At 41.5% G+C, this 18984-nt stretch overlaps 1 protein-coding gene across 1 annotated transcript in view; it reads left to right on the top strand.

The window, feature by feature from the left end:
• ddx56 (DEAD (Asp-Glu-Ala-Asp) box helicase 56) overlaps positions 1-18379 on the top strand; it is a 29957-nt gene extending 11578 nt beyond the window's left edge. The window contains exons 7-14 of the mRNA XM_063055324.1: positions 1064-1192; positions 3426-3539; positions 6174-6268; positions 7782-7855; positions 9123-9212; positions 10160-10265; positions 12801-12898; positions 15949-18379. Of these exons, the coding sequence (XP_062911394.1) occupies positions 1064-1192; positions 3426-3539; positions 6174-6268; positions 7782-7855; positions 9123-9212; positions 10160-10265; positions 12801-12898; positions 15949-16035 (793 nt within the window). The 3' untranslated portion in view covers positions 16036-18379. The remainder of the gene's footprint in view (positions 1-1063; positions 1193-3425; positions 3540-6173; positions 6269-7781; positions 7856-9122; positions 9213-10159; positions 10266-12800; positions 12899-15948) is intronic.
• The last annotated feature ends 605 nt before the right edge of the window (positions 18380-18984 follow it).

The following is an 18984-nucleotide window of genomic DNA, read 5'->3' as shown; positions in this document are numbered from 1 at the left end:
AGGGGCAGACACTTGTAAAGAACCATGGCCAAATGGTTTCTCAATCCTGTCTGGGTATTCTCACAGCCATGCCTGACTACATTGCCACCATTTTTCCAACCTATCACCATGACGTTGGATTTTTCTATCTATTTTTAAAACTATTAATGAGCCTCCACAGCCCTGCAGAGAATTCCAAAGGTTCACCATTTTCCAAGGGAAGAAATCTCTCGTTGTTTCAGTCTAAAATGGATGACCTTTATTTCAGGGTTGGATCTTCTCTATTGGAATATTTTACCTTTTACTGTCCTCAGTCTGAACCAAGATCAGTCCAGAGATTAGAGAGGAGGTACAGGAGACTGAAGAGACACACTGATTGTCATCAGATTTCTGAATGGACAGTAAACCCTTGATTTCTCATCATCATTATGTGCCGTATCCTGTGATGTAGGCAATGATGGTCCATGACCATGATCGGCAAATTTTTCCACAGAAATGGCTTGCCATTGCCTTCTTTTGTGCAGTGTCTTTACAAGACAGGTGACCCCAGCCATTGTCAATATTCTTCAGAGATTGTCTACTTGGCGTCAGTGGTCGCATAACCAGGCCTTGTGCACCAGCTACTCAAATGACCATCCACCACCTGCTCCCAGTGCTTCACATGACCCTGATCGCTCGGACTAAAGAGGTGCTACACCTTGCCCGAGGGTAATCTGCAGGTTGGCGGACGGAAAGAGTGTCTTACACCTTCTTTGGTAGAGACGTATCTCCATTCCACAACCCTCCATGAACATTATCTCACTATTTTTGCTCTCTTTTTGCCCTAATTTATTTTTTATATATTTCTTATAATAATATATATTGTATTTAATGTGCCGCACTGTACTGCTGTTGCAAAACAACAAATTTAGTGAAATATATCAGGGATAATAAAACTGATTCTGATTGAGAGAGGCTACAGTAAGCGCTTTGGTTTACAAGACAGCTGTTGAGAGCAGGTGACAGGCTGTGGTGTGAGAGGGGAGGGTGATGAAGGTAATAGCTGCATTGCCGAGGTGCCTAACTTATCACTCTGTTTTATCAGGTGTCACATCATCAATCAGTTCAGTCGGGGTTTTTACGATTATATTATTGCAACAGACGAGCATGACCTGACTAATGCTTCCAGTACAGATGAGGTGAAGAAAAAGAAAAACCACGGCAAAGGAGCAAAGTAAGTATTACTTTCAATGGAGTCAAAGCCATACAGCATAGACCTGGATGTTTTTGTTTATCGTGTCCATCAACCACTCATTTACACTGATTCTAAACTAAACCAAGTTTGTGTAATAGTTAGAGATGTGGTGCAATTCTGAGAAGGTTGAATCTGATGGAAGTAGTGCGTGGATTAAGTGAGCGGAAACATGGGGCCTCGTACCGCTAGGATCGGGAACAGTTACTACCCGTCACCCATCAGGCTGTTGAACTGAAGGGGATAACTTCACTCAACTTCACCTGCCCCATCATTGAGATGTTCCCACAAGCAATAGACTCACTTCTGAGGACTCTTCATCTCATGTCCTTGATATTTACTGCTTATTTATTTAATATTATTTCTTTTATTGTGTATTTGCATAGTTTGTTGTCTTCGGCACTTTGGCTAAGTGCCCTAGTTGGGTAGTCTTTCATTGATCCTGTTATTATTCAATAGATTTATTGAGTATGTCCACAGGAAAATAAATCTCACGGTTGTATATGGTGGCGTATATGTACTTTGATAATAACGTTTACTTTGAACTTTATAATTTAGACGCAAAAAGAATGACATTTGATAAAGACAGTGAATGTCCTCGGTGTGGGTGTGTTAGAAAGTACAGGATAATTAAGGATACGTATTCTCAGACTTCTGAGTAGGGCATGTTACTTCAGTAATTAAGTTATAGAGCATTCCAGATGCTTAGCTTTATTCATTGACATTACTGATAATTGGGAGGTCCAACTAATCATATATAAAATAATAACTAGGCCACAATACGAGTACTGTGTACAGGCCTGCTTACCAAATTGGAAGGAGCACGTGAGCTGCTGGGGAAATAGTATCTGAAAGTTGGTCCACAGAATCCAATGCCAGTTACTTTGGGCAGCCTTGTATCGTTCTGCTTAAATTAATGAATTGTTATTCCGATGAATGTATAACTTTTCTTCAAGACCAAGCCTGCTGATCATCTGGGGTTCTTCTATGTTGTGTATTTTGAGTCTGTGTAATTCTAAGCACAGACCCTGATAATTATAACAACAAAGATCAATCAACTTTTTTTTAAACCTCCATATGTTGTTGGAGAAACTTTTTCGCCCAAAGGGTCATGGTGACACGAAGGGGTGGAGAAGCAGAAGACCTGGATGCATTTAAAAAGTCCGGAATGAACATTTGATCCCTGCTAATTTGATGGGCTAAAAGTTGGATTAGTTTAAATACTTTTTTAAAATTCAGAATAGGCGTAACAGTAACTGCCTTGTGTCCCTTTTATTTTATCAACATTTTGATTAAAATTGTTTTTCTAAACCGTAGATTTCTTTATTTTCTTGTTAGCCCAAATCTGTATGTTTGTCACTAGATTTTTTTCTCCATCAAGCCTCAAAGTTGTTGTGCCACCTGGGGTTGCATGTGATTGAACACATAGTCCTTCAGATTGGACCTGATAAGTACAGCAAGTGCCTGGGCTTTTGATTAATGATGTCCTCTGTATATTATCTGTTCCTACACTCAGTGACCACTTTATTAGGTAGACCTGTATGTTAATGTAAATATCTAATCAATCAATCATTTGACAGCAACTCAATGCATAAAAGCATGCAGACGTGGTCAAGAGGTTCAGTTGTTGTTCTGACTAAACATCCGAATGAGAAGAACTGTGATCTAAGTGACTTTGACCATGGAATAATTTTTGGTGCTAGACGGGATGGATTGAGTACCTCAGAAACTGCTGATCTCCTGGGATTTTCACACACAACAGTCTGTAGAGTTTACAGGGGATGGTTAATAAAACAAAAAATATCCAGTGAGTGGCAGTTCTGTTGGTGAAAATGCCTCATTAATGAGAGAGGTCTGAGGAGACGGTAACTCAAATAGAACACGTGCTACAACAGTGGTGTGCAGAAGAGCCTATCTGAATGCAGAACATGTTGACCCTTGAAGTGGATGAACTACAGCAGTCGAAGAACACACTGGGTTCCATGTCTGTACCTAATAAAGTGGCCAGTGTGTATCTCTAACTGGCAACAATGCCAAGATGTTCTATATAGAACTTAAAGGAAGTAGGAAATTGGGACTTGATTGTATGGTCCACAACTATCAAGTATCAAGGCACACTTGGTCTGACTTGAGGTGGTGATTGGTATAATATATTTTTTGGATAAAACATTTTCTTGTGTTCATAATTAACAGATATTTTTTCTTTCTACTTCAGAGGGAAGGATAATGAATATGGGGTTTCCCGAGGGATAGACTTTCAGAATCTGTCAAATGTAATCAATTTCGACGTCCCACTCACAGTAGAGTCGTATATCCATCGTGTTGGAAGGTAAGTCATAATGTACATTGCATCGTAGGAGTAGAATTAGGCCATTTGGCCCATTGAGTCTGCTCCACCATTCAATCATGGCTGATCCTTTTTCCCCCTCCGCAGCCCCACTTTCCGGCCTTCTCCCCATAAACTTTGCTGCCGTGTCCAATCACTAATCTATCAAGCTCTACCTTAAAAACACCCAACAACCTGGCCTCTACAGCTGCCTGTGGTAATAAATTCCACAAATTCACCACCCTCTGGCTAAAGAAATTTCTCCACATCTCTGTTTTAAATGGATGCTGCTCTATCCTGAGACTGTGCCCTCTTGTCCTAGACTCCCCCACCATGGGAAACATTCTTTCCACTTCAACTCTGTCTAGGCCTTTCAGCATTTGAAAGCTTTCAATGAGATACCTCCCATCCTTCTAAATTCCAGCGCGTACAGACTCAGAGCTATCAAATGTTGCTCGTATGATAACCCTTTCATTCCTGGAATCATCCTTGTGAACCTTCGGAAATGAAAGGGTTATCACACGAGGAACGTTTGATAGCTGTGGGTCTGTATGTGCTGGAATTTAGAACGATGAAGGGAGATCTCATTGAAACCTTTGGAATGTTGAAAGGCCTAAATCCCTTCTCATTTTCTTCCCAGCTGTGGCCTGTAGTTATCTAAAATTACCTAGGGAACTTAACCAACTAGGTCAGTGGGTCAAGGAATAGCAGATAGAGTTTAATTCAGGTAAATGTAAAGTGTTGAAATTTGGTAAGGCGTATCAGGGTAGGGGTCCTGGGAAATGTTGTAGCACACACAGATTGACAAGTACGTAGTTTCCTGATGGTGGACAGGTTGATGAGGAAGACATTTTGCATACTAGCCTTCATCAGTCAAGGCATTGAGTATAAGAGTGGCAATGTCATTTTGTTAAGGCCACATTTGGAGTACAGTGTACCTTGGTGAGACCTGTCGTAATTTGGGTGACTGCTTTATCAAGCACTTCTGCTCCATCTGCCAAAAGTGGAACTTCCTGGTGGCCAAACATTTTAATTCAAATTCCCCTTATGATATGTCAGTCCTTGGCTGCCTCTTGTGCCACGATGAGGCCACCCTCAGGGTGCAGGGGCATGAAGATCGAATTATCCTTCCATTAAAAAAAATTCCCCTCCCCTCTCCTCTCCTCCTCTTCTATTCCCTACTCTGCAATCTTACTTCTCACCTGCCTATCACCACCTCCGGGGTCCCTTCCTGCTTTCCTTTATCCTACGGTCCACTCCTCTCCTATCAGATCCCTTGCTCTCCAGCCCTTAACCCTTCCTACTCATCTGGCTTCACCTATCACCTTCTAGCTGTCCTCCTTCCCCTCCTCCCATCTTTTTATTCTAGCGTCTTCCCGCTTCCTTTCCAGTCTTGATGAAGAGTCTCAGCCTGAAACTTCGACTGTATTGATTTCCATAGATGCTGCCTGACCTGCTGAGTTCCTCCAGCACTTTGTGTGTGTGTGTGTGTGTGTTGTATGTACTTCCTGTTTGACTGGCTGTCATTAAGCTGAAAAACGTGCAGAAAGGATGAGATTGTTACTGCAACTAGAGGATTTGGTTTATAAGGAGAAACTGGATAGGCTGGGACATTTTTCCTTGGAGCATAGGGGCTGAGGGTGGCCTTTTTTTGGGGTGGGAACAAAACCAGTGAAGCTAGTGAATATAGAAGTGTTTTTTTTTGCAAAAGTAAATAGCACAATCCTAATCCAATACACTTGGAAGGAGAGACCTGGTCAACCCAACATTACGTGACATTTTTAAATGCTGAAGATCAAAGGTAATGGCAGGACAATGCTACAGTTATAATGTATCTACAATGCTTCCTTTGAATTACATATAATTTTCAAACCCCTCCTTTGCACCCACACTCCAGACACCCAAAATGAATGTTAATCCCCGCTGGCTCTGGGGTGCATTTATGCAAATACAGGTGTCTGAGGTCCAAGTGGAGTGTTTCTTTATTTGTGATTGACCCCAACCTGCGGTTCCAGGAAACCCATTGTTCTGAGCTGCATTTTAAATTCAGTTTGCAATCCACGTTCAAATCTGAAGAATGGTGCTGTTGAGTTTCATATTTGCTGTATACGTTAACTCCAGAATATGCCCTAACAAGCTTACAGTTTAGAAAAGCATGAGGGGCAATAGATATGGTGAATAGTCTTTTCTCTATGGTTGGGAGTCCAAATCTAGAGGGCATAGGTTCAAAGTGAGAGGGGAAAGATTTAAAGGGAATCTGGGACAATTTGTTCACACAGAGGCTAATGTGTAAAAGGAACGAGTTGCCAAAGGAGGTGATATAGTAGGGTATAATTACGACATTTAAAAGATATATTTGGACAGGAATATGAGTAGATAAGAATTAAAGGTATGTTAGCCAAAAACAGGCAAATGGGACTAGCTTGGTTAGACAATTTGTTTCAGATAGAGAAATGGGCTGAAAGGCCTGTTTTCCACATAGTATTCCTCAATGACCTCTGACTATCTGCTAGCCTTTGTGTAAAACAAGTTGTCCGTCACTGAAATGAACCGCCCAATGCTTCTGAACATTAAAGCAGTTTTTTTAAAATGCGTGCTGAGGTTGATAATGGATTTGAATTCCACTTATTCCCACAGAACAGCTCGCGTGGATAACCAGGGTACAGCACTGACCTTTGTGTCGCACACGGAATTGCTGCTGTTACAACAAGTGGAAGAAGCACTAACTGGAGGTTAGACCTGGCTGTTGGGTTGTGAGTCATGGAACAGTACAGCACAGAAACAGGCCCTTCAGCTCATCTAGCCTGAACTATTATTCTGCCTAGTACCATCAACCGCACCTGGATCATAGCTTTCCATACCCCTTCCCATCCGTGTACTTATACAACTTAAATATTGCAATGGAACCCTCATCCCTCACTTGCCCTGGCAGCTCGTTCCACATGTCCCACCTTCTGAGTGAAGAAGTTCCCCTTAAATATTTCACCTTTCATGCTTAACCTCTGATCTCTATCTAGTTCTAGTCTCATGTAACCTCAGCTGAAAAAACCTGCTTGTCCGTGCCCCTCGTAATTTTGTACACCCCTGTCAGATCTCCCCTTTGCTTCAGAGAAAAATGTCCTGACCTGTTCAGTCTTTCCCATAGTTGGGCCAAAGCAGAGGTTTATTTCTCTGACGTTTGAGTGGAAGGCTTGATCAGAAACCTGTCTCCCTTGAAAGATGCACTGACAGCAATCAAACAAGTCCCAGCATCTTAGCTTGAAACCCCGTTTACATTTCCATTGTGATTCAGTTCATGCGTTAAAGTAAATAACCATAATTCATACCCTCACAACACACACAAAACACTGGAGGAACTCAGCAGGCCAGGCAGCATCTCGGAAAAGAGTCCAGTTGATGTTTCGGGCATCCTGTTGAAGGGTTTCTGCCTGAAACGTTGACTGTACTCTCTTCCTAGCTGCTTCGTGGCTTGCTGAGTAACTCCAGCACTTTGTGTGTGTTGCTCGGATTTCCAGCATCGGCAGATTTTCTCATTTAGAAATTGTACCCAATTTCTTAACTGAAAGTGCTTTCCCCTTTTCTACAATTTACGCTAAATGGTAGCTGAGCACACATTCCAGTTGGTTGTTCCCAACACTAAAAAGTGGTTTTGAAAGCAAATGTGAAGTAAAACTATAAAGAAAATAAGCCGTAAGACATTGGAGTAGAACTAGGTCACTCAGCCCATCGAGTCTGCTCTGCCATTCCATTGTGACTGATTTATTATCCCTCTCACCCCATTCATCTGCCTTCTCCCTGTAACTTCTGGCACCCTTACTAATCGAGAACCTATCAACTTGAAATTCACCCAATGACTTGGCCTCCACAGACATCTGGCATTGAATTCCACAGATTCACCAGCCTTTGATTAAAGAAATTCCTCCTTATCTCTGATCTAAGGGATGTCCTTCTATTAAAATGAATAAACTGTTTGTTTCCCAAGTACTTTATCTGTGCTGTAAAGTGGAACTTAATTCATGGCTTGGTTTTCTTGCTGTTTATCAGTGGATTAAATCTGTCCCTAGATGGCAACAAAAACCCAAGACTTCCGATGTAGAAAATTGCAGCTCAAGTATTTTAACAGTGGTCTCTGTTGCTGCCCATTACCCAAAACATCTATGGTCCTCTTGAGGAAGAAGATCTCAGAAGCAGAATAGATTTAATTGTTCAGTAATAGATTTAATACTAATTCCTTTATATCAACAGAGAACATGGACTGTGCTTTGAAACCCTACCGGTTTCGCATCGAGGAGATTGAGGGTTTCCGCTACCGATGTAAGGTATGATGATCAGAGTGTAACTTGCCTGATTCTGTTGCACCTGTTTTTCTTGGGTCTGTCTTTGTGTAATATTTTCATGTTCAATGCAAATAAATTTGAAAATTGTGAAGACAAAGCTCTCCCCTTGTGTACACTAAAGTGCGGCATTCACTATAAGTACTGAGCCTCTGAGAAATGGATGTGTTCCTGATGATCAGTGCTACAGATCAGAAAGCATCTTCAGTTCCATTCAATTTGTTCAGTTCCATTGACAGGGGTCCGGAGGTTTGGCTGAAAGTTGTGGCCAACACTTTTCTCTGTAAATCAGAAGGCTTAAGTCCCACTTCAGAGTCCTGAGCACAAAAACTGACATCGATACTTCATGGTGTTTGGTGAACTTTAGATGACGACATTTTTGGCTGCAACATTAATATGAAGCCTCGTCTGCCCTTATGGACATAAGAAACCCTGTGGCACTGTTTCTAAGAACAGCTGTGCTGTTATTCCTGGTGTTGTTGCTCAATAGCCATCTCTCCTTTGCAATTTATTTATTCCTTATGTACCGTGTTGTACGACATGGGCGATCATGGTCATGGCAAATCTTTCTACAGAAATGGTTTCCCATTGCCTTCTTCTGGACAGTGTCTTAACAAGGTGGGTGACCCCAGCCATTATCAATACTCTTCAGAGATTGTCTGCCTGGAGTCAGTGGTCATATAACTAGGACTTGTGATATCCACTAGCTGCTCATACAACCATCTATCACCTGCTCCCATGGCTTCAGCTGACCCTGTTTGGAGGGCTAAGGAGGTGCTACACCTTGCCCAAGGGTGACCTGCAAGCTAGTGGAGGGAAGGAGCGCCTTACACCTCCTTTGGTAGAGATGTATCTCCACCCCGCCACCCAATCCTTTGCAATATCTTTACCATAAGATCTTGACCATAAGACATAAGAACAGAATTAGGCCATTAAGCCCATCAATTCTGCTACGCTATTTGATCAAGGTTGATTTATTTTGCACCTCAGTGCCATACTCCTGCCTCTTTATAACATTTGACTACTTTAATAATTAAATATACCCAATGACTTCGTGTCCGCAGCCAAATGTGGGAATAAATTCCACAGATATTCAGACAATGTTAATTGTTGAGGGTAAACTGTGCTTATTGGCTGCACTACAAGATCACATCTCACAGGTTTCCGTGCCTGAAAATGCTTTGGATGCCCTGAAATGGCAAAAGACCAAAGGGGCAAGTTTTCACATTTAAATATTTTAATCTCTTTTTAGGATGCCATGCGTTCAGTTACAAAGCAGTCAATTAAGGAAGCTCGGCTCAAAGAAATCAAACAGGAACTACTCAACTCTGAGAAATTGAAGGTGAGGCAGAAGAGACTCTCCATTCTCTTTTTGAGTGTTAGTGTACCAATAGTTATGGGACCCGCCCCCATCCTCTGCAGGAGTGTTAGTGGACCAGTAGTTATGGAACTCCCATCCTCTGTTAGTGTTAGTAAGCCAGTAATTACGGACCCCACCTTCTGTGAGAGTGTTAGTGAACCAGTAATTATGGGATCCCCATGTTCTGTTAGAGTGATAGTGAAATAGTAGCTATCAGGCTCAATCTTTTATTAGAATGATAGTGAACCAGTAGTTAAGGACCCCCATCCTCTGTTGCGTTAGTGAACTGGCATCAAATTTTATAAGATGGCCATGGGCAATGTAGAGTACATTTGAGGAAGGACATTCTAGCTATTGAGGGAGTGCAGCGTAGGTTCACAAGGTTAATTCCCGGGATGGCGGGACTGTCACATGTTGAAAGATTGGAGCGACTGGGCTTGTATACACTGGAATTTAGAAGGATGAGAGGGGATCTGATTGAAACATAGAAGATTATTAAGGGATTGGACACGCTAGAGGCAGGAATCATGTTCCCGATGTTGGGAGAGTCCAGAACCAGAGGCCATAGTTTAAGAATAAGGGGTAGACCATTTAGAACGGAGTTGAGGAAAAACTTTTTCAGACAGAGGGTTGTGGTTCTGTGGAATGCTCTGCCTCAGAAGGCAGTGGAGGCCAGTTGTCTGGATTCTTTCAAGAAAGAGTTAGATAGTGCTCTTAAAGATAGCGGAGTGAAGAGATATGGGGAGAAGGCAGGAACTGGATACTGATTGTGGATGATCAGCCATGATCACGGTGAATGGCGGTGCTGGTTCAAAGGGCTGAATGGCCTACTCCTGCAGCGATTGTCTATTGTACAGAGGAAGGTACAATTTTTTAAGTTAAACTATGACTTAGTCATACCTTTTCAGTGACCCTATATTCTTTTGTAGACCTACTTTGAAGATAATCCTAGAGACTTCCAGCTGTTGCGACACGATAGACCTCTCCACCCGGCAATTGTGAAGCCACATTTGAAGAACGTACCAGATTACCTGAGTGAGTCTCCTAACCAGTGACACAGCTCTTTAAAGCAGTGGTCCCCAACCACCAGGCCGTGGACCGGTACCGGGCCGTGCGGAAACGATATGATTTGGTGATATGAAATGATATGAGTCAGCTGCCTTTCCTCATTCCCTGTCACACACTGTTGAACTTGAACAGCCCCCCCGCCACCCGGTTGGCCAGTCCGCAAGAATATCGTCAGTATTAAACCAGTCCGCGGTGCGCAAAAGGTTGGGGACCCCTGCTTTAAAGGAACCAAATTCTTTAGAAAGAAAGATCAACTTAAAGCTATCGGAAAACAGGCTGAATATTTATTTAAAGGATATAATGTTGAGTCTGTAATTGTAATTGAAAATTTTTAGAAAAGCTACATGTTGGAATTCAGGGGAAAGAACTGAAAATCCTGAAAATACTCAACAGATTTGTTAGTATCTGTGGAAGGAGAAGCAAAATTAACGTTTCAGCTCTTTTTATTTTGAACATGTATTCCTTTGTCACTTGTACACCTGTACACCTTGTTAATGTATATATCTAATCAGCCAATCATGTGGCAATAACTCAGCACATAAAAGCAAGGTCGAGAGGCTTAGTTGTTGTTCAGGGTAAATCTCAGAGTAGGGAAGAAATGTGATCTAAGTGACTTTGACTGCGGAATGATTGTTGGTGCCAAATGGGGTGGTTTGAGTTTCTCAGAAACTACTGATCTCCTGAGATGTTCGTGCACAAGTCTCTAGAGTTAACAGAGTGGTGCAAAGATCAGTAAACATCCAGTGAGGGCAGTTGTATGGATGAAAATGCCTTGTTAATGAGAGAAGTCAGAGGAGAATGGCCAGACTGGTTTAAGCTGACAGGAAGGTGACAGTACCTCAAATAACCGTGCATTACAACAATTATGTGCAGAAGAGCATCTCTGAATACACAACATGTCGAATCTTGAAGTGGACGGGCTATAGCAGCAGTAGACCATGAACATGCACAGAATGGCTACTTTGTTAGATGCAGGAGGTACCTAATAAAGAGGCCACTGAGTGTATGTTGCCTTTGTTTCCCTGAGTATTTTAGCTATGTTGCACACTATGTACCACACCTAATCCCATTAATTTAGGGAATTAGTGTCCTGATGAACTAGTGGTCCAAAATATTGACTGTTTATTCCTGTCCATAGTTGCAGCCTGATCTGTGAGTTCCACCGGCAATTTGTGCGTGTTAATATTCATGTGGTATTCTGTACTTACATGTAGTTTGTGTCGGTGCAATAAAAGAGGCTTGTCTACTCTGTTTTACCAGATCCTTTCATGAAATAAGTGGCTGAGCTTCAAGGCAAGTAATGGGAAGTAAAAATGGAAAATTAACTATTTGACTTGGAAGGCAGTGCACAAGAGGGTGAAATAATTTGTGGAAGAGTTAGAGGGAGATGATGAAAGAAAGTGGTGAGAAAAGAAAATGGGATTTACTGCCTAAAGGTATAGCAGAGGTAGTGACCCTATATATTTTACAATACTAGCAGTACGATGAGCCTGCTGCTAATGGGTCAGATTAGGCTGGATAACACTGATTTGAATATGATTGTCCAAATTACAGCTTGTTGTCACGCTATGAAAGAGTCATGGAGATTTAGGACACAGGAGGTCATTCAACCCATTGTGCCCGGAGCAGCTGACGATGTAGCTAATTAGGTTACACCTTGTTTTCCAGTTGATCATGGAAGTAGAGTCCATTTAAAGCAGAACTCGATAGATGATAAGGGGATGAAATTCTATCTTGGGTGGAGGGGAATACGGAGTTAAGTCAGCCTTGCTACTAAATGGTGGAGGAGATTTTTTAAAATTGAGACACAGTGCTGAGTAGGCCCTTCTGGTTTTTAAGCCATGCTGCGCAGCAGTCCCCTGATTTTAATCCTAGTTTAATCATGGGACAATTTACAATGACCAATTAACCTACCAACTGGTAACGTCTTTGGACTTTGGGAGGAAACCAGAGCACCAAGAGGAATCACGCGGTTGCAGGGAGAACGTAAAGAACTCCTTGCAGGTAGATTTGAGGGACTGAGATGTCTACTCCTAACTTGTGTGTTTCAAGATTCAAGGAATAAGGTTGGCTTGGACACAAAATTCCCCTGTAGTTAGACCATAAGACACAGGAGCAGTTAGGCCATTCGTCCCATCGAGTCATTGATGGCTGTTTTATTATCCCTCCTAGCCACATTCTTTTGCCATAATATCCTTAGAGATTGATAACATTAATCTTTTATGTCCACCTGAGAAGGCGGTTGATGCCCTGGTGTTAGGCCTTATCTGAAAGGCAGTCACGGTATAGGACTCCCTCATTAATGCTTTGAAGTGGCTTTGATTGCATTTTTCAATCGCTGGAAAATGAAGGCTGGATCTTGTGAAGAATGTAATGGCTGTCATAATATCTACCATTATTTGGTTATTCTTTCTGGCTGCTGGTACCTTGTTATAATGTTGAAATTGATTATCTTTTCAGTAGTTGAAGTAGTTATTGATGATTGTATTTTCATACCACTAGTTCCAAAAACACTCAGAGGAATCGCTAATCCTTTCATCAGTAAGAGGAAGAGATGGAGAAACAAATTCTCAAAAAATAACCAGCAGAAAAAAATCAAGGTGAGACGATCCAGTCAAATCTTTGAGACATGTATGATGATATATTACTCAGAAACTTGTTCTGTTGTTTACCCTCAAATCAGCCCCCCTAAATGAATAGTTAACAAATCTTACCTACAAGGATTGTACTTGCTAGGTAAAGACTTCTCCCATTACTTGTCACTACGGCAACAGCTTTTGACAATCCTCTCATTCTTTTTTCTAACTATGATCCATTTTGATGTAGAAGTGTGTTGGGTATGAATGTAGTTCAGCTGGGAATGGGTGTAGTTAACTTGGGTTGAACTTATGCCAGAATATTGTCCATGGATCGTATTTCTGTCTGGAGAATGTTACAAATGCTTGGCTTCTCTGAGGATCATCACCTTGCTGTGATGGAGAGGATTGTGAGTTCCTGAGGGCAATGCCATCTGGAATCTAGCTCCTGATAGGGTCACCCATGGTGGTAAGGTCAAGGGGGAAGTTCCAGACACAGAGGATCCAAGTAAGACCTCAGTGGTAGAGCTGGCGAGAGGTGATGGCAGATCACAATGGCAGTGAAGATGGAAGAATGCTACAGCAGTGAAGAGTTCCCAATCATCTTGCATTCAATGCCACTGAGCCCTGACTCCAATCTGTCAAGGACCGGCTGGTGGTTTCCTGTGCATTAGCCTCCCCATGTTAAACAAAGTCACACACAAACATTCTCCAGTTACGGGAATCCACCCTTGATAGCCCCATAGGAGAACATCATACTCGACTGGAGTGATTGCATGCCAGTGCTCCTACATATTCTTGGTGTCAGTGGTAAAGAAGAGATGGAGGGCAGGGTTCATTATTCCAAAAAAAAAGCCCTCAAAGATAGGAAACCAATGTTAAAGATGGCATTGCCTTTTGAAGCCCAAGGTGTACATTGGAGAGAGCAGTCTGAGCCCAATGGTTAGGATCCAACACCTTGTTTGTTGAAAAAGAAATACCACAACGATGAATAAAATGAGACAATGTTGCTGAGGTGTATTGTGACTGGAATACTTAGTACTCTAAAGCACGTATGGGGAAATACTTACTTGTGTGTATGGATTAGTTGGTGGCTAAAGATGAGAACTTCGGAGACAGGAGCTGTGAAAGATTGTATGGCCCTTTGAACCTTATTTGGCATTCATAAATATCATTACAGAACATCTACATTAACTCTTTTGCTGCTGTGCCGCAGAGAATAAGGAGCAGATGCAAAAGGAAGGACTTGAAAAACCAAAATACCCAACCATTAACCGTAACCACCGATTACTCTTGCCCACACTGCATCAGAATATATGGGTCCCAGATCAGCCTCCACAGCCACCTGAGGACCCACCAATAGACAACCCTTAGGGGTTGTCTATAATACTCAACTCGAGTGATTATACTTGCTTGCTTTCTTAAGCCCATCACCCTTACTGGGACATAGGCTACTGACAACATCAATGGAGAGGAATAGAGAGCCAGAGTCCTCAGTCCTGGGCTGATAGAAGGATGTTTGGCCCTGTGGTTTCTATTTTTACCACACGACTTCATATGTCTTCTAGCTGAAGATCCTTCCTCCCCCAGGATTGAGGTCTGTTGGTGTTTCTGTTGCTCTGGGTTTTTATAGGATGGGTTGCTAGCCTCATGCCCAACCCTCCTCCTTATATATATCACAGTCCTGATGAAGGGTCTCAGCCCAAAATGTCGGCTTTCTGTTCCTATCCATAGATGCTGCCTGACTTGCTGAATTCCTCCAACACTTATTGACAATATTCACACCCAGCGCTGGTGTGCATCTGTCTGCAGGAGGTGGCAGTTTCAAAATATACTACAGCAACTCAGCAGGGCTATCTGAAACAGCATCTTCTAGATCTCCAGATACTTGGGACAAGGCAGCAGACGTATGGGGACACGGCCATTTGCTTCACTCCAAAATAACACCCATCACTTAGACTTGGAAACTTATCATTTGTTTAAAGAGCTAAATCCTTTAACTCTTCTTCAGTGACATTCCTGGAATACCTTAAACAGAAGGCATATGGCTGTTCAAAGAAGTGGTTCACTACTGGTGGACACAGCCCAGTCCGTCACAAGCAAAGTCCTTCCCCCACTGGGCACATCTACGGGGAGTGCTGCCACAAAAAAGCAGCATCTGTCATTGAATACCTCCACCATCTAGATCATGCTGCCATCTGGAGGGAGGTACAGGAGACTTCGGTCCTACACCACCAGGTTCAGGAATAATTATTGCCCTACAACCATTAGGTTCCTGAACCTCACATACCTCAACACTTAACTGATTCCACAGCCCATGGGCTCATTTTCATGAACCCTCCCACTCATATTCTCAGTATTATTTGTTTAGTTTCTTATTTGCAGTTTGTCTTTTGTACAGTAATTGTAAGTCTTTATGTGCAGTTATTCATTGATCTTACTGTGTTTCTCTGTTTTACTGTGAATGCCTATGAGAAAATGAATCTCAGGATAAAATATAGTAACAGATATGTACTTTGATAACAAATTTACTTTGAAATTTGAATTCTTAAGGGAAAATAGGAGTGGGTAATAATTTTTGGAGCCGCTGTCCACATCTGCAAATCATTTAGAGGCAATTACTGATGAACGGTGCAGGCTGCAGTTAAGTGTGATGTTTAGAGTTTAAGCTCCCCTTTGGTTTACACACCTAATTACTTCACCCAGCTTTACTTGTCTCATCATTGAAATGTTCCCACAATCTATGGACTCTTCATCTCATGTTCTCGGTATTTATTGTCTATTTATTATTATTACTTTCTTTTTCTATTTGCACAGTTTCTTATGTTATGCACGCTGGTTGCTGTGATCTTTCATTGATACTATCATAGTTGTTAGTCAATTATGGATTTATTGAGTATGCCTGTGCCCTCTATAGTAGCTTCAAAGTTCAAAGTAAATGAATCGCAGGATTGTATATTGTGACATATATGTACTTTGATAATAAATTTACTTTGAACTGTGAACTACTATAGAGGGCACAGGAAGAGATGATGTACTGGTGGATTTATTAAGCTGAGTGTTTTTCTTCACAGGCTTACAAAAAACAGAATCCACTGAAGAACTTTACTCTCACAAGGAGGAAAAAGACAAAAACTAAAGAGAAGCCTGCAGAACCGTGAAAGAGAGGACTTGACTATATGCAAATCAGACATTTTTATGTTTGTGCCTTACCATCAGCACAAGGTCCTTGCCTACCTCTTGGAGACTGAAAGTATTGAGCTGCATTTCTGTGCTTGACATCAGGACAATGGCATTGTCTGAAACATTTCTCCATTTATACAGGAGAAGATACTTCAAAGATGTATTGAATTCTTATGTCGTTTAGCCTTAAGAAATGCTTTCTATTGACGCAGCAGTGTTGTGCATTATTCAGTTAATTCCCTATATGCAGCATTTCCAAACTTGATCTTGCTGGTTCAGTTATTAAGCTGCAAACCAAAGACTTGGAAACCTGGAAGCCTACAGGAGATGAGAAAGCCCAATCTCATTGGGGCCACAAGTTACTTATTAAACTAAAGCCTCCCCATCACACTGGTCTCCACTGTTTACCATCATTTAATCAATTTCTCTACCTCATACATACACACACTCTCACTCTCTGATGTGCACGCACATTCTCACACTCATGCGTGTACACACTAACATTTTTATATCAAAATAACTTCAAAGAGGTTCCAATATTCTATCTGAAATATACACATAGAACTTGTTTAATGCAAGTAGCTCATCGTGCTAAAGTCACAATGTCCATTCAACCTCAGTTCTGAAAAAAACAGGATTTTGATCTATAACCTTGCCATTCCAAGATAACAGATCGATTTCACCTGAGTAAAATACTGGTATTGTAATGGTGCAGAATGACTGTCAAGGTCATTTAGTCCCTTAAGCATGTTATACAGGGACAGGAGAACTTCAAGGGGCAGAATGTCCTTTTCCTATTCCTATGTAATAATCTTAAGGCGGCAAAGCTTTCCATTTATTCATGTGCAACAGGCTGTATGCATTGAATGCTCATCCTAGGAGGTAAATGACACTGGAACTCAACAGATGGGGAGGCTAAGCAGGGTTCGACAATTCAATAGTACCACCCACTGGTTCTGGCTTTCACAGCAGATGTCACAGACTATGTGGATCTCGGAGGATCTTTATTCATCTGCTTTATTCTGCTGCTCAAGATTCATGTTAAGAATTGTATTAATCCCATATGCCTGTTCATTTTCCATTCTCTATTCCCCCTTCTGAAATCATTCACTTTTTAACCAGGAGTGTAGAGAAAGCCTCTATACACAGGAAACAACTCTGGCTGACTTCAACTTTGTAAAATTCTAGATGGAAACACCTGCATTTCAGATGTGACATATGGCAGCTTCTGTTGTGCAGTGGATAATAAAGAGTTAAATTTGAGGTCTTTCAGGACGTGATTCTAAAATCAGAAGACTCTGAGCACAAAAGTCACCATTGATGGGAATTAAAATGGTAAAGTAGCTCAGATGCAGAGTGCATTTTGGAATTTTGTGTTCTATATGAATTTATTCTTTCGCTTTACCTTTTTGCTCTACTGGTTAAAATTGGTGTTAAATGCCTGGGTAAGTTAACTCTACTAGGGTCTAAAAAGCAAATATCTTCAGAATTAAAAAGAATAGTGTTTGGAGGAAAATCACAGTCACAGATTTATTCTCAATCAAGAAAGAGTTGCATGTATTTTTGGGTTTCTTCCACATTTCAAATGTTCTGCTAACAGAATGTATGAGGAAATTCTGAGGAATTGTGAGAAAATTCGTCCTCGTTGCACATTGTTCTCCCAGGTTTGAAGCAGACAAATTTACCTTCCCTACTTTCATCAAAACAATTCCTCTGTCCTCTTTTTCCTTTTGAGGGGCAGGGGTAGTGAGATGTTTGAGATTTCCAAAATTGGGTAGTCAGCATCAAGCTTCAGTGGGACCTGGCAGAAATCTGAAACTAAGTCAGTAGACTAGCTGCAATAAAGAAACATCTTTGTGACTCAACCCACCAAGCAAATGAAATGGTCTAACAAAGACAGGACTGATGCCTCCACATTAAATGTTCTTATTGTCCGTCTTGCTACAGTACATGGTTATTCTGCAAACGCAGGGCGCTTCTGCCAAACCATCCATGCTGATCAAGATGCCTACCTAAGCTAGTCTCATTAACCTGCATTTGACCCTTATCCTTTTAAAGCTTTTCTATCCATGTACCTGCCCAAGAGCCTTTTAAATGTTGTTGGTGTGCCTGCCTGCACCACTTTCCCTGGCAGCTCATTCTGTATAGGCATAGAATGGTAGTGTAGCAGTTAGTGTAATGCTTTACTGCGACAATGACCCTGGTTCAATTCCTGCTGCTGTCTGTAAGGAGTTTGTACGTTCTTCTGGTGACAGTGTGGGTTTCCTCCCATATTCCAAAAACATAGGGTTAGTAGATCAGTCATATGGGTGTAATTGGGCATTATGTGCTTGTTACCATGTGTGTCTTTAAATAAAATTTTAAAAAATATGGATCACCTTCTGGATGAAATAGTGTTCCTTAGGTTCCTATTAGAACTCTCCCTCTCACCTTAAATGTATGCCCTCTAGTTCTTGTTACACCAGTCCTGGGAAAAGACTGTGTGTATACTTCCTACAAAGGGAAGGTGAGCTTGATTGGTCCTTCCTGTAGCATCTTGACCCTTAAGTGTGGTGTGAAATGCTTGTATCTAGTAAGATCTGTAGAAAGACCCTACTTTGTAACTTCCCCATGAAAATGATTGATCTTCGTCGGTGTGGGGCATCATTTTTTTTTCCCTGTGGATTTTTATGGCAAGTATTACTGCTGGTTAGAACTTTTGAGGCTGAGGGAATAGCCTTAGAACCAGCTTGTCAGAGGTGTTAGAGCAGTAGAAATATGAAACTCTTCAACAAATGACAATCGATAAGGGGCAAATTTAAAAGTAAGATTGATGGATTTTTGTTAACTAGTGGTATTGATCAAAGGTATGTAGAGTTCGATCATACCTTAATATTTGGTAAAGAAGGAAAAGATTCCACGGGAACTTCGAGCAACAAACAATCTGC

This window comes from Mobula hypostoma, chromosome 8 (genome assembly GCF_963921235.1).
Source record: "Mobula hypostoma chromosome 8, sMobHyp1.1, whole genome shotgun sequence".
Taxonomy (NCBI): Eukaryota; Metazoa; Chordata; class Chondrichthyes; order Myliobatiformes; family Myliobatidae; genus Mobula; species Mobula hypostoma.
Note: the sequence above shows the minus strand (reverse complement) of the source record. Positions and strands in the feature narration are given on the sequence as shown.